Below are 15,501 nucleotides of genomic sequence, written 5' to 3'. Positions count from 1 at the left end.
CTCAGTCTTACTCTCATTTCGCGACAGTTACGTGAGCGTCTATTGACCAACTAGAAACTCGAAAAATATAGACTGTTCAACTGTCTTTTCATGGTCAAAAAAGACGTTAAGGAAGGAGATAGATAATATTACAGGCCCTCACGGTACGGTTGCTTCTGCTTCTGCTGTTGCTGCTGTTGTTATTACGGAGCAATCTCAACAACGACAATAATAACGATAATGATAATGCTATTAAATGCTACACTTCACAGATAAGGTTTCAATAGTAGAATAATAACAGCGACGATGACTCATCAAACCACGAAATTCCAACCCAAATTGCGCCCAAGATCGCTAACCTCAGATATTCCGATCGAATACTCTCTCAAGGCGCAGCAACAGCGTAGGCAACAGAGTTTCGAGCAGGAATATACAACTACACAGGCGATAATGACTATACCCCTTCAGGAGAGTCCACCTCCAATCGCGGTCGCTTCACGTCTGGGACATCTTCCCCAAAGATCTCAAACTCTCCCGCGTCCTCATCAATCGGCCGTTTACTCGACGAGGCCATCTCTTGGTGCTGTTGATCCTCGACTACCTCGGGCTTCCGGGCACTAACCGTCATTAATGCACGTAAGTGAGCGGCAACACTTTGACTCAGCGGACTAAGCCACTGAGCTTTAGTGTTGTAACCGCCTTCTAAGACGCTAACTACTCGGCATTCAGCTGTCTGCGCTGCAACTGCCATAATCTGTTCAGTCATCCAATAGAACTCTCGCTCAGAGAAGTCACACTCCCCTTGGGCAAGACGGTCTCTCAAATGACCGTCAAACCCTGCAGAGATGAGGATCAAGTCGGGCGAGAATCGGAGTAAGGCTGGCAGTATCCGATCAGTAAAAACCTTACGAAGATCTTCTGGTTTGGAGTCTGAGCTCAGACCGACGTCTACTATGTTGCGGTCGGCCAGGCCGTGATCAGACATAACATCTTGAGTGCCATCAGCGTACTCAGTGGTAACGGTCGTATGGCCCTGCCTCGAGCGGTGATTTCTACATCATCTCGTGAAGTAGGGCCACTCCTTGGATAGAAGTGACCATCAAATCGATGCACCGATGCGAAGAATACATTATCACGATCAGTAGAGGGATCGACCCAAGGCATTAGGCTCGACCTCGTGACAGTCATCTCACAGCCGGCCACGCGCATCTGCTTACGCACAGTGACGGGTCCAGACAGACCGCGGACGATAGCTTCGGTACCATTACCGTGATGCACATCAAAGTCGACAATAGCAACACGTTGAATGGTAGACCTGTAATTGCTGAGGGCGTAAGCGGCTGAAATAGCGACGTTATTCAAAAGGCAAAACCCTTGTGATCCATCTCCTTCCTCGTCTTCGTCCTCTAATTGAGGATTCACAGCTCCTCGAGAGGCAACATGATGACCCGGCGGTCTAATGATCGCCATGGCGTTGCGGTAACCAGTACCAGAGCAAACCTGGTCGGTTGCTAGTACCGCACAGCCAGCGGCCTTCCGCGCCGCTGCCCACGAGTCGACCGTTACTGCGGTATCACTCTTGTCAATTGGCGTACTGCGGCGGTTGAGATTGGTCTCGCCCTCAGCCGCAGCTCGCTTCCTCAGAGCTTCACATTTGGCAATGATTGGCTCGACGTAGGTCCAATCATGAACACGCAGAATGTCGGCCATAGGGCAATCACTGACCGAGGTCTCCAAGAAGAGCTTGGAGGCGAACTCGGGGTGGTGTACCGTACCTCTGGTTGAGCCGGTTACGCCGCCTGTGAGTACCTCAACCCTAGATGGATTCTCAACGACCCTTGATAAGCGCTTAAGACGGCTATGAAGGTCGCCGACTGCATGTGGGCCCTCAGGGTCGACTCCCATATGATTGAGCACACCTGAGTCGGTGACGACCAGAGTGCTACCACCACTCAGAGCCCTTTCTTCGAAGTCATCAGGCAGGCCTGACTGACCAGCAGCCAAGGCCGCGATCAGCTCATCGAACTCGGCTGCGGTCCCATGGGAATCAGCCACTGTCCCGGCAAGATCCAGCACGGCATCAGGCATGGCACTTAGCCCACCCATGAGCACGGCGACCTGGAAGGCCTGCCTCCACGCATAGCGCGAGACGGCGAATACGAAGATGTGTAGGTTGTCAGCTTGCTGATCGACTAACTGATCTGATGTGGATAGACACTCGACCATTTGGCCAGAGGGATCCTTGTTGTCAATGGCGTAGTGCAGAGGCCACCATCCGAAGCGATCCCTCTGTAACAATAGTGTGTAGATCTGCTCTTCCGACATACCCTCAGTGATGGCATCGTAAAGCGCTATACCAGCACCACTCAGGGCACAGATATGGACAGCATTACGACCATAGTAGTCCAGGGCCGTGGAAATGTTAACGCCTGGATGGCCAGCTGAGAGTCGTATGAGCTCAATGGCAGCCTCGACGTCGAACGGAGCCGTAGACATAGCCAAATGCACCGTGGGGAGGTCGTCGAAGGGCCTACTCGCCAGGCTGCGAGAAAATTTATTTCTTTCTACAAGATCTATTTTTTGCCTAATAATTTCACACAGATTTTCTACACTACTCGCCACCACACAATTTTCCGTATCAACAACGACTATTTTCCCATCGATAATTTTTAAATGACCAACGCCTTCGACTTCGATATTAGATAGACGACGCTCAAAAGCCGACTGGCAGTAGACTACGTCGGCCTCAAGTAGCGCCTTAGCAGATCGCGTCAAACCATATAACAATGCCAAATGAAGAGGAGAACGTCCTAGACCATCTACTTGATAATACATTGATTCAAAACCAGTATCATTAAGGTAAGCAGTAATGTCATCAGACGAATTCTGAAGGACCAACTTGTGTAATGCCGGGAACATGCTCCCACCGGGGAGGCCACCAACCCCACCAGTGAACGACACCTGATCGTCTTCAACCTCTAACTCCTCCATTGCTTTCGTGTCCATGGCCTCTTCTTCAGCCTTAGTATGATGATGATGGCAGGTAGTGTCGCGTTCCTGAACTTTACCATCTCCGCCGACATTTTCGACATCCAAATCCTCTTCGTCTTCATCTTCCATCGAGTTACCTCCAGAGCTGCTATCCTCCGACCCCGGCACATAGTCTTCATCATCATCTTCAAAGTCTTCAGATGTTGTGGGATCCCCAGTGGAACCTCCCCCCGTGTCATCATCACATTCAAGCATCACGTCGTCCATAGGGGGGATAAGGCCGTCTTCTTTTTCCTCTATCGCTCGGATACCATCCACGTTAACGGCTAACTTCACTGATTCTTCTTCCATGATGTCGATTTCGTCCAAATTGGGAAGTTCATCGTCAACGGACACGCCCTTACTCAGCGAAATCTCAAAGTCTTCGAATCTAGTTGGATCTTCAGACATCTCCGGGCTCTCAAATAAGACTAACGAATTGCGACGTGGTAAGCAGTGTCACACGCCCAAAAATAACGCGCACGCCCAGCTAATCGATTTCTGAAGAAAGATCTCACTTTGCCATTTGCCCTACAACGCAAAAGAAGATAATCTACCCGAAACTTTTCAGCTCGAACCGGTGCGACGCCTGGCTGGTCAAAATCAGCGAGACCTATTAAACAGCAGCCACACTTCAACATGAACTAAAAGGAAAGAAAATTGCCTTCGCAAGATCCGTGACGCAAGTGGTGAACATGTTCTCGTGTAATCACAGCACATCGTCATCGGATCTTGAATTGCCATCCGTGACTGCATGTTCCAGGTCCAACTATCCTACCTGCACCTCAACGCATCGCATACCATCTAAAGGGCCGCTCACACGGCACAGACTACACTCGACAAACAAATCCTTCGAAAAAAGAACTACCAGCGACCATGAAGACATACACAACAGAATGTTCCTGTTTCGCAATGTCAAGATGAGGATATAATCTTCCAGTGCAATGAGCAATAAAATTGACTGTTGAGTGCCAATTCAACCACCATCGGCAGACGAAATCTCTGCCCATGTGTGGTATCTGATATGCTTATCGTTGATGTCTCGTCTCAACTTGACACAACTAGAGGACGACTTCAGCCCGTGATCATCATCATCGTAATGCTCAAGCCTCTTCTTCAATTTGTTGAACTGTACAATATGTTCTTTCAACCGACTCCGCCCATCCCGGATAGGGCGCAAACACCACGGTGCACTCAATAGCTTCGGCAAAGCTTCCTCCGCGTCCTTATATCTACCAAACTGAAGAAATACACAGACGTAGTAACAATGCTGCTGCTACCCTCGGGAAAAGATGGATATTTGCCAGTCCAGCCTCAAGGGCACGAAACCCTCAAAAAGGGTCCTCGGCAGGTCCGTCAAAGGAGGACGTATCTCAGAAAGTGGCCAAGGAAACGGGCAGATACGTATGACTCGGGCTGGGTTATGGTCGTCAGGAAGTGAGTAAAGTCGAGTGAAGCAACCATCAATTACCGCCTTGCCCTGAATGAGATGACTTATCGATCCAGCTTATAGAAATAATGACAGCCTCACATTGATTCTTCCAAAGGAGCGGAAGAATGGAGGTATGCTCATAGACGCGCCTACAGCGAGAAGGGCCTCCCTAGTATCTCTCGGTATGCAAATGTTGGCATGCTGAGGATATGGGGTTAATGTAGTTACACCAACGTAGGCACGATGTTCTCTCGACAAACGGGCAATCTACAATGGAGCACGAGAATCCTATCGTTTCCCTGTAATCTCTGGTCCAAGGCTTAAGGTTACATCATCATCTTCCATATGACACATGACTCGAAGATCTCTCAAGATTTGATCCATAACGTCTTCCTGTCTCAGAAAGTACGGTCCAGTACTATGGTTTTTCGTCATTCGCTCCATCAAGCGCAGTCCTGAACGGACACAGAACTCAACAACTCTCGATGCGCCCATTGTCGACCAGCACGGAGGGACCTCATCTTATCTCACCGACTAGCATCAACTCCGAGACCTCAACGTGTTGTAATGCCAAAACAATGAGCATGCAAGCCCCGCCAGAAATACTAGACATCCGCACATTACTGAGAACAACCAATGAGCACAGAGCAAGCAAATGAAGTCACGAAACGTTTGAGAGAATATCACCATAAAACACCATAAATCGATTCCTCGTGAATCTCCAAGGATAACGACCAAACGATGTAAGCTAAAATTCAGTTTCTCAAGAGTTAGGCAAACTCATCCAATTTGCCTATCGAGCGCGAATACAATGTAGGTAAGGCACTCACCTCAAATCAACATGGTCCTTTAAACATGCAATGACCCCCAAGTGATAGGCCATTCTGGATCCACTGCCCGTCAAAGCCAGGGTAACCCGAGGATCCATCGGGCCAGATCTCCTTCGACGCACCCAGCTGCCTATGCGCCATGCAATGTATGCACATAGTAGTAGGATGGACAGCTTGAATTTATTGCATCTTTTCCCTTTAAGGGCACTTATAAAGTACTGGAGCATTGACGGTAGTCAAAACTAATGATAGAATTCAGGGTATTATTTTGCCACACTGACACAGCACAACAAAAGAACAGAAACTCGATGGCCTCGCTTCGCGGTTCAATCGATTAATGTTTCTCATACAGCAGATATGCAGGGGTTACAAACACAAGCAGTGAACTCTTTTCAAGAACGGAAAATGTAACCGTTTTAGTCACAAAATTAGGAGAAAAAATATTATGATATTTGATTCAAACCTCATAAGAACTTTCTTCACTTTGTCTTGTTTCAAATCATTCAAAACAACACCTTGTGGAGTATACACTGGGCAAAAACATGAACGTCGGATCATCCAACCACGACGAGCGCACTCAGACTGTTGAGGAGATCACCGACAGAACGCATGCCCAAGAAACGAATAATAGCAACAGCTTGGCAACCTTGTCGGGATTGCGGCCATCAGGTGTGACAAAAACTGAGACGAAGAAGCACCATCGGCTATTATGTAACAGTGCCAGATAACCGTAATCCTATTCAACCCGACCTGGCTCATCCGCGTTAACAACCCGAGTAGACACTCTATCGCACTGATATCTATCACTGGAGGGGGCCAACCGCAGTAGTCTAAGCGGGGATCATAACACGCACTTATCAATGAACACGTACTGAGATCCACAACACTCTATTGCTAACCACGTCTCCACGGCCTCAGAGCGAGAACCTCCCGTTTACAACACAACAAGAGGAGACACAAAAGTGCTGCTGCAACAAATCTGAAAAGCAATATGAGATGATCTCTATTGGGATAACCTATCGGGAATAGTCTGCATCGCACTCTATGGGGTATATACAAGTCGATACCACGTGCTCTGAAAGCACTTAAATCAGTAGAAAAAACTCATAAGCATTGCCACTCCAAGGGTCTACATGAATGGCTATGAATAAGGCCAAACCATGAGGGCCATGAGGACGATGGCATGATCAGTCTTGTCAGCAAGGAGCACAGTAGCGACTCCAACTATGTTACACAAGTCTTCAGACATGGAGCTCCAGGCTGCGTAAGCCCTCTACATACTCTGAGAGTCTGTTCACAGGATTTTCCTTTATTTTCAACAATTTGCTTTCCTGGCATCCACTGTTAATAAATTTTACAGCTAAAGCGTACCTACCACATAAACATGATACCGACAATGTCGTCGCACGCAGCAAAGAGCGATCTCACTCACCCATCCTGAAAGGACGCGATCTGTCGCGTCAACTCGAAAGGATATAGGCATTCAGCAAGGCTACACAGCAGATCTCGAAATGGTGGACGGAAGTTCAACCACACAGCGGGAAATGGGCAGTAGCGTATGACTTTGTTCGGGTCATGATCATCGGGCACAGAATAACAATGCGAGAAGAATCCATCTGCTGATGGATAGCCCTGAGGGAACCACAACAGTTTCCACCTCATAGATGCGTACCACATGCTTACATCCACTTCGACTGTCTCGATGAAAAACGGGGGTATGCTGACAACAGCACCGAGAACTCGATGGAGCTCTTCAAAAGTTGGTGGGCACTCCACACACACAGCAGTGGGCCACGGACGAAAGGATGTGATACCGAAGAACAACTGCTTATTTCGACTTAGTTGTTGCAACTGAAAGAATAACAATATCATATACAGCCCTCCAAATACCCGAGGTTTGTATACGGGCCGACATAACATTTCTTACCATATCCTCGGTGAGCTTAGCGGAAACTTTCAACTCGTTCACCAACAAATGCGTCATCTTTGAGAGGTCCATCATATAGCAGTTTCTGATACCTCCGCTCAGGACGCTAGCCCGGCACCGAAAAACTGAAGTATCACCGCATCACTCCCCTCCACTACTCACAAACTGCTTACTAGCCAACGCCACAGAAACAACATCCAACTCAGGTGCGCAGAGTAGCAAGGCTCCTAGAGCCGAACCAGATACTGCAGTGACCCGCAGCGTACTAAGAAGGAAGAGTAATCACATTACGAGGACGCCTTCCTCACCTGATGTCTACAAAGTCTCGCAGGGCTGCTACTGTTCCCAGCATATACCCTATACGGAGGCCGCTACCACCGAGCGCAAGTGTTGGTCGCGGGTCTACAACTGTCCCCATGGACTTCTTGTGTTGGTTTCTTTTGTAACGAGATATGCCGAGTGCGATCAAACTCCCAGCGCATACAGTAATCGCTCCGCCGATAATTATTCGCCCAGTTAATCCTGGGTATTCTTCCGAGGATATCAGCAGCTGAGCCAGCTTCAAATACCCAGCCCATTCGCCATGCATAGTACTACGAGGAAAGGAAGACAGTGATAGGGTCATCATTTACCAATAGTTAATAGGGAATCGATGATACACGGAACTACACGCAAAACACGATGAAATTAACGCGCCCAAAAACTCAACAGCAACACCATACAACAACATTAGCATCTAAGGCATGTCTTTTTTCATGTATCAACTTGACACTACTACAACTTCATACCGACGAATTTCGATGGACATAAGGCATCCTCCACAGATGTCATTGAAGAAGTAGCTCTACCACAGTGCTGCTGCTTCCTGCCCTCTTCCTTATTTATTTCTCATTGTTCTGTGGGATCAACAACCTGAACCTCACTGAGGCTTTGGGATAGCTGTTACTCTCACCAAATGCGAGTCCTCGCTACCACTCGACCGCGATGCTATAGTCTCCAATACACCGCGAACCGACCTGCCATTGTGAATACTCCGTATCTGCAACGCAGGCATGCAGCCAAAATCTGATCACTATCAGAGACTACCTGCTGATTATCCCTGAGGACCTGACTCACAATGCTATGCGTCTCATCGTCCACCGGTAACGGCTTCGAATCCCAGCCAGGTCGACCGTCCTGATTGACTGGCCTGTGAAGGTCCCTATGAGAAAAAAAAACAAACGTAAAAACCGACCACATTCTCCCTCTCGAATCACCTCATGGATGCCGATGCCGCCGAGGCGCTGCTGGTCAATACTGAATCATCCCTCCCCTTCTGGCTAGCCGAGTCCTCGAAGCCTATACCGCTTATTGACCCGATTCCATCATCACTAGCCTGGTCACATCCTGACACCAACGACTGACCATTTGCTGCTTGGTCGTGACTCAAAAATCGATAACACGTGTCGGGGGAAGTTGTGTAGATCTCTGTCTTGATCTATGAGGGGCACGTTTGATCAGCTATGCACATGCGTGCAATCGCGCACAATGGGTGGAACCAGTAACACTTTCGCCTCCGAGTGAAAGTCGATAATCGATCGAAAATCTTCTACAGCTCTAATGTGGAGTCTGCATAAGAATACCCACCCCGGCTTCTTCCGCACATCCTTCCTATCTCAAATTCAGCAATGGAAAGAACAAATTCAAAAAAAAGGAAATTTGATTTTCGTAGAGTGCAAAAAGTTTTTCACGGAATGTAAGTTCACGTTCGAAATCCGAGCTCAAATTCCTAAATAAAACCAATGAATTCTGAGAGGAAAGTTCAACTTCACCAAACACGAGACCAATTTCGACCAACGAAAGCTCACTTTCACCTGCTGAATTTGGCATTGAAAAGGTGTAGAGCCCCCACCACTCACCAGCATCCTCATCAACGGCTTGAGCCTCTTGCTCCTCGAGCTCCCTGTCATAAGCCTCTTGCAGGGCCCTACGGAATCTCTCTTGTTCTCTACTCAGCTTTCCAGCCCGATCCTACAACGCTCGCCACCTCCCACCCCTCACAGGCTAACACCCTTACCTTCATCACTGCAAGGGCAGTCCGGAACTCCAAGTCGTTGATATACTCGTCGAAGTTGACAGTCTCAGCGAACTCCAGCAGCTCCTCTTCATCAACCTGCACACACTCCACCACGCACTTCTAACACGAGCCCTCTACCTGGGCAGCCTCTTGCGCTTGGGCCTCTGTCAAAGACCATAGTGGTCTGCCCTTTAACCGTCTATCAGACTTCCCCTTCTTCCCAGCCACTGCTTGCTCGAGGCACTTTCTCTCAGCACTACCATCCTCAATACCAACACCATCGAAGCCTGTCTCCCGCCGGACACCATCATCCGCCTCGAAGGTCTCCTTGATACCTTCCAGTACCTGTCCTAGTCATTCCTTATCGACCACGAATACAACCAAAATCCCCCACGAGGACGCGATCGATATACTAAGGTCAGCTGCTCATAAACAAACTCACTGCAGAAAGAGGCGCTCATGCGTCTGCTTCCATTGGCGTTACTATAAGGCAGAGGAATGCGTACCTTTCGAACTTCCGCTCTTTGCTTCGCTGCAAATTCATTTATTCTCTTGAACTTTTCCTTTTCCTTCCTAACAGCCTCCACCTGGGAGATGTTACTCCCATCCAACGCCAGACCACAGCGGATCGACCTACCCGTTGAGCTCGCTCGATCGCTACTTTTTTACCAAAAGCCTTCAACCACCGAATATGATTCCGCAATATCTGAGTCACAGACACATCCCCGCACACATTGTCGAGAATTCAACAAGCCGTAGCCACAAAGGACTCACAGCCTTAGGTGGCGCTAGCCGCTTGGACCAGCCTTCTGCCACACCAGCAAGACGAGGAGGAGTAAGACCCAACTAAACCAAAGCCAGACTGTGATCCGGACGGCTGCAATAACAACAACCTACTGGGTCACTATGTGTCGCTGAGATGGCATTCTTAAACGGTGGTGGTCGCCCGTCAGACTGTATCGCTTCTCGTCGCTCCGCTTCAACGTCCCCTGGACGATTACAGAGCATGACGCCTTTGAAGTTCCCCAGACCTGCGACACACACATCCACTGCCTCTTCCACAAGCACCCAGTAATACTCGAAGGAGCCTCAACAGGCATCTGGAGACTCGCCGCAGGCACGCTCTCGACAGCGCCAAAAGACGCGCTAGGGTCATAAACCGAGGTCATGCCTTTCAGCGGATCGGCCGTCATAGCTCAGGACACTGTTTGCCGAGATTAACAAGGCTGAGGGCACCAGCAATCAAAATGTGCGGCTTCAAGTTCAATGATGCGCAGAAACACCTTGTCGAGGAACAATCGATTCCTGAGGAAATGCAAGATTAGCAAGATTGGCAAGATTGGCAAGATTATCAAGCTTCCTAGAGTAAGTCGACTTTGGCATTCGATGACCAAATTTGGATCCATCCACGCCTCCATGCCCATAACGAGCAGCTCATTCGAAAAGATGGTGACTACAGTATATCCAAACAGAAGATGCCGCTGAACCGCACGGATACAATCGATCAGACTATGTGTTTACGACGTAAACTTTACGTGTCCTCCATTGCTCATGGGAGCTTCGAAATTGTCTTTCTCCCCTCTGGGTCAAAATTATTGATCCCTATGACATCGTCATCGGAAACTATCATCCTCATTTCCTGTTGAATACCTCGAATGGCTTCGACCTCTCTCTGGAAAGGACCACACTTGTGCCCCAACACGCTCCACGAGCAGCGTGCATCTTCACCAAGCCATCATTATTATCTCGACGACCAACACACGGCGAAGATTTCAGTATGTGACACACACTTTCTGTCACCACCGATCACCAAATGGAATCGGAATCATCACTTGCCCAAACACTGCGAACTCAATACCACAATTTGTAAAACTATCTCGTTAAAAATTGCAATCAATAAAGTTCCGATTCTGTCTGCCAACAACTGAATTGGCGCAAGTCCAGAAACATCACCGCTGCCATGAGAAGGGCCTGGAAACCACCATGCATCCAACAACAACAACAACAACAAGTGGCGCCTCGTCCAGGTCGTACGTAAATGTCTTCGATCCTCGTTTGCTTCCTATGTGGAGAGTCATAACCGGTAGCCTTCGAAAGCCAGTCTGAATGTGACTCCGAAATCTCGACGAAAAACCTATCAGCCGTTGGTGACACTCGGCAGGTCGAGTCACACACTTCTGAACCTGCACAAGTGTCACTGTCAAAGTACTCTAGTAATTTCCCTCGTACATGATGGACTGACTTTAGCGATCTGTCCCACCACAGAATCGTCCTCATCGAGGATGGCGAATTCAACTCGTCTGCATGCACCGATGCAGAAGCAACAGGAAGTGCAGCAACAGATGACGGGAGTCTGGCAGCCGCTACCTGAGCAACACAATAACGACCCTCGAAAATCATGACGCTACTACTCACCCGTGATATAGAACCGCTCCGATTCTGCCAACTCATCTCCCGGCATCTCGATCTCTAACGTCATTGAGCCGAACGGTAGACAAAAGAGGCATTCTCTGGTATAGTCGCGGACGGTACCAATAACATCCCCTGTGTCTACTTCTACCACAGTCAGCGTATCCTCATCACAAGAAGCTTGCAAGAACGGCACCTGTACACTACCCCACTAAAATCAGTTCAAGGCTTGAGCTCAATCTCAGCACCTCCGTTGGAGTGACAGGTCTCAAGAGGTCGATGGTGAAGTTGACCGGCCGAGAATGTGGCGGCGAGCACCATGCTGTCCACAGCCCATCCCACGTCTGCTTACCACGGAAGACCTCCCGACCAGATCCAGGGCGCCGTTCTGGAAACTCCAGCTTCCTCAATGAATGCAGTCTACGGCGCTTACGCTGAGTTATTGGATCTATCGACCCAGGAGCATCCTCGCTATACTCAATCACTTTATATTCATTTCCCAATACTATACTGCAGCACATCGGCACCAGACAGGGGTAGATACTGACAAAGCGATATGCACTTCAAGCGACCTACACGTACCACCACCACCACTCACACGTCACCGACAGGGACCGACTGCGCCACAGTGAACTTGCGTTGCAGAAATGCTGTTGAGATCATAAACCGGCCACTCCGCGTCTCTCTGAATACAAACTCCATCTCCTAAGCATTCGCCGGCATCAACCCACACAGCGTCAGATCCAATGTACTCCGAGGGCATCTCATTTTGAGTTGGAGGAAAACTCACAGTTTCAGCCTGCCCTAAGACATTATGGTTGCTCATGAAAAACAAGATACTAGGGAAGATAAGCGAGACCATTCTCCTCGTCACAGAAGCAGCTACTCCAAGACCAGTATAGAAACCTTATCTACGTTGTTGACAGTGGTGCGGTATGGCAAAGCTCAGCTATTCTCCGTTTACAATTTCTTGGTATTGGGCCGCAAAAGTAGCATGAACTGACGGCGGCAGGTCTTGTAGAGCCTTCCAGTACCTACATCGAACCCGACTCCCCGACTCCAGAATCCGCGACCGTTATCGCTTACAACGCGGCGTTCCCTGCCTTGCTAGTTGTGTACTTCAACCACCACTCGACTAACTCTGGCAGCATTGACGGGACCGATGACAGCAATGAGATCATGGTCTCGAATAGATGCTTCTGCTCCCGCACAGGGACGTCCTCATCAGCCAGCAACTAACAGCAACATCCTACTCACAGTGAAGGATACCCCAATTCTCTTACGCATTCTACACAGGGGAGGGCGACTCGCGCGAGCTGCTCCTTATTCCACTTAGCCACAGCTGCATTACGACGACTCCTGATTTCTTCGAGGCATTCCTTCGCAAGCTTCTCAGCTTCCTCCCGAGAGTCCGCAGTTGCGAGATAAGCTCGACATACCTTAGCTCGCGAGTAGATCAATAAGCCTAGACACAGGGATCTACCTCGCCACAACAGTCCGGTCTTGTGCACAGCAACAGGCCGTAGACATACTCCCTGCTAGTCTCCACTACATGTGGGAGGAAAGCCTCGGAATCTCCCGCACCTGAGGGAAGTCAAATTTGCAATGATTGATGACAGCGAACTCCATGGGTAAGGACGTACACACTTCTCCCTAGAGACCTACTGAGCGATCGACGGTGTGAGTCAGACTGGAGCCACGTCTCAATGCCAGTCTTGCATCCCATCCTCGACCCCAACACCAGCAACTTTACTCCCTGACTAGTGCCCTTCATGCACTCCTCCTCAACATGATCTATGACCTCTTGAGGGACCAACATGCTCGGGCTCAGTACCTAACTTCTCTATCAAGGCCTACTGTAACACCACGTATACCTCAGCTCCTTCGATCAAGGCTGCCAGCATGTCTCCAGTAGCCCCTTTGGCAAAGGACCATAGTACAGCAGCTGCCACCTCGGGATCCACCATCACCGTAGGAAGGGCCGCCCATACGTCCTCTTCCTTGCCCGACGTATCTATAGTATCACAACCCTCGAAGGCTTCGATGAGCCCAGGCTTACTGTCAGTCGTATCGCCATTTGGAGAGGCATCGTCCATGATGAAAGCACGTGATTTCAGACAGAACTGCACGAATGCCTTGAGGCTATCCACGGACCCAGTCTCGACGATAGAGCCCACAGACTAAGGACGACAAGCAGTGCCGATAGGGACCCTCGCCCCTCACTACCCTATTTAGTCTTCTTTCGTTGGCCCCTTCCGGTCCTTGCCACTTGAGACGCCATTCAACTTCAGCCAGTTCGGGGTACTCGTTCGAATGCTCCACACAAGCGCTAATAGCCGAGACCTGAATGACAGATGGGTGACGATGAGTACAAAGCAATAGCGACGACCCCGACTCTCGACACACGACGAATTCACATAACTATGATCCTCGTTCCCACCCTCCGGCGAGCAAGCGTTACTACCATTAGATCGCCCAGTCCTGCCACTTCCTTGCCAGCCGCCGACACTGATTCTTGCAACCTCAGGACGACATCCAGGAAATGGAGCAACTGTGTGGAAGACATATGATAAACTCATAGGTAGAGCATTACAAATCGTGGGAGTGACGGACTTCCAGCTAGATCGGACACTCCGTGCTTGTAAAGAACTTGCAATACCGCGCAGGACACCTACGTGAACAGAGGAAACTGTGGCCATAGGCTGATCGCTTTCCTCAACCGAGTTCTGAACTCTCCGGTCTACCTCCTCCCCGCCTTTGAGAGACCTGTTCAGAGCAACCGCCTCAAGCTTGATGAAAGCCGACAACAACTCTGCTCGCCCTGGTGTGCCCGTGGGCACGACACGTAGAGCTCGTTGCATGAGAGACCTGTGGAGACGATGTGGCTCCCATAATAAGAATCGCCATCTACTGTACCACCTTGCGTTGTTGAGGTGTCCGAGACGGACCTCGCGATCGCAAGCTATCAACCACAGGCCATGGTCCGAAGGGAAGAACCGCAAAGCACGCATGACGATCTTCAAAAGCATTTTGGTGCCTGACATCACATGATTAGCTTCCTGTATCGGATCCTTGAGAGCGCATAGGAGTATTGTAGTACTCACTTCCAGAGTCCATACAATATTGTAGATAGTGGTACCAGAGAGGGAGGTCTTTCGATCCGAAGCGCGCCAAGCACCTACAAAGAGAGCAGTTGAGTCGCCATAACAACAGCTCAAGAACCCTTCATCTGTCCCAGCGATCGAGCAATGCGTGGACCCCGAGCAATAATAGATACTCCTCACTACCTATCGTATATGCTGTGAATGCGGCGCTGTATGGATATGTCCGAGATGCTGCGCTTACGAACAGTATCCTTGATACCGGCGAGTCTGAAAAAAGTTTCGATGAGAGCAGCGGACGGCTTCCCGTTCATCGATACTACCTTTTCCGTCGGATATTCTCAACTTTAACTTCGTGCTTAATATACTTGAGGAATCTGGCAAAACGAAAACAACTATTCTCGTTCACCATACCACGATGGCTCTCTAAAGGCGTCGTTGCCGACTTACTGGGCTTTGGTGCAGTTGCCAGCTTGAAGCTCATACTCCATATTACGTCGCTTTTTGGCGATATCTCTAAGCTCCTTGACAGTGAAGATCTGAAATATGGAGCCCCGTCTCGAACCGCCGCCTATCCCCCACCCCACTACTACCCCTTTCTCTTGCAGGTCCATGAGCTCAGGGAGCATTGCTTCCATATTCTCTTGTACGACGTCAGACATATTGAGGTGAGATCATCAACAAGTCTCCACAATCAAAAAGTACCGGTAGAGACCTAGGCATGTCGGCTGGCGTCA

General features: G+C 49.4%; 3 protein-coding genes across 3 annotated transcripts; all 3 read right to left on the bottom strand.

Moving 5' to 3' along the window:
* Positions 1-383: 383 nt before the first annotated feature.
* Positions 384-3,442, bottom strand: Pmar_PMAR018026 (hypothetical protein). The gene is made up of 2 exons (XM_002780931.1): positions 1,108-3,442; positions 384-1,012 (listed from the first exon to the last, which is right to left on the bottom strand). The coding sequence occupies exons 1-2, from the start codon at positions 3,418-3,420 to the stop codon at positions 434-436; spliced, it is 2,892 nt and encodes a 963-aa protein (XP_002780977.1). The 5' UTR covers positions 3,421-3,442; the 3' UTR covers positions 384-433.
* A 2,786-nt stretch (positions 3,443-6,228) lies between these two features.
* Pmar_PMAR018025 (hypothetical protein) lies at positions 6,229-7,875 on the bottom strand. Its single transcript, XM_002780930.1, has 6 exons — positions 7,507-7,875; positions 7,372-7,463; positions 7,199-7,323; positions 6,955-7,122; positions 6,704-6,903; positions 6,229-6,642 (listed from the first exon to the last, which is right to left on the bottom strand). The coding sequence occupies exons 1-6, from the start codon at positions 7,824-7,826 to the stop codon at positions 6,513-6,515; spliced, it is 1,035 nt and encodes a 344-aa protein (XP_002780976.1). The 5' UTR covers positions 7,827-7,875; the 3' UTR covers positions 6,229-6,512.
* Positions 7,876-8,117: 242 nt separating this feature from the next.
* On the bottom strand, positions 8,118-15,426 carry Pmar_PMAR018024 (hepatocellular carcinoma-associated antigen, putative; the record flags this gene model as incomplete). The annotated part of the gene is made up of 35 exons (XM_002780929.1): positions 8,118-8,237; positions 8,285-8,399; positions 8,455-8,584; positions 9,097-9,208; positions 9,255-9,350; positions 9,393-9,599; positions 9,761-9,841; positions 9,892-9,960; positions 10,029-10,100; positions 10,152-10,285; positions 10,790-10,856; positions 11,289-11,356; positions 11,484-11,621; positions 11,670-11,859; positions 11,912-12,051; positions 12,097-12,206; positions 12,262-12,348; positions 12,395-12,462; positions 12,628-12,697; positions 12,750-12,898; positions 12,947-13,102; positions 13,147-13,247; positions 13,329-13,497; positions 13,538-13,677; positions 13,723-13,843; positions 13,890-14,006; positions 14,128-14,214; positions 14,257-14,334; positions 14,408-14,531; positions 14,583-14,700; positions 14,768-14,841; positions 14,951-15,034; positions 15,088-15,141; positions 15,215-15,303; positions 15,358-15,426. The coding sequence occupies 35 exons, from the start codon at positions 15,424-15,426 to the stop codon at positions 8,118-8,120; spliced, it is 3,804 nt and encodes a 1,267-aa protein (XP_002780975.1).
* Between the last annotated feature and the right edge of the window lie 75 nt (positions 15,427-15,501).

Source organism: Perkinsus marinus (genome assembly GCF_000006405.1).
Source record: "Perkinsus marinus ATCC 50983 genomic scaffold scf_1104296943930, whole genome shotgun sequence".
NCBI classification, from domain to species: Eukaryota; Perkinsozoa; order Perkinsida; family Perkinsidae; genus Perkinsus; species Perkinsus marinus.
The sequence above is the reverse complement of the archived record's forward strand: the minus strand, read 5'-3'. Positions and strand labels throughout refer to the sequence as shown.

What these genes read in the sequence shown, in the direction of transcription:
- Pmar_PMAR018026 (XM_002780931.1), bottom strand. Translation starts at nt 3,420, where the DNA reads ATGTCTGAAGATCCAACTAGATTCGAAGACTTTGAGATTTCGCTGAGT. An exon ending in CCTCTACTGATCGTGATAAT is followed by an intron (nt 1,013 to 1,107) that starts GTATTCTTCGCA and finishes CGCTCGAGGCAG; the next exon opens with GGCCATACGACCGTTACCAC.
- Pmar_PMAR018025 (XM_002780930.1), bottom strand. Translation starts at nt 7,826, where the DNA reads ATGATGACCCTATCACTGTCTTCCTTTCCTCGTAGTACTATGCATGGC. An exon ending in CTAAGCTCACCGAGGATATG is followed by an intron (nt 7,123 to 7,198) that starts GTAAGAAATGTT and finishes TTATTCTTTCAG; the next exon opens with TTGCAACAACTAAGTCGAAA. An exon ending in ATCGCGTCCTTTCAGGATGG is followed by an intron (nt 6,643 to 6,703) that starts GTGAGTGAGATC and finishes TTTATGTGGTAG; the next exon opens with GTACGCTTTAGCTGTAAAAT.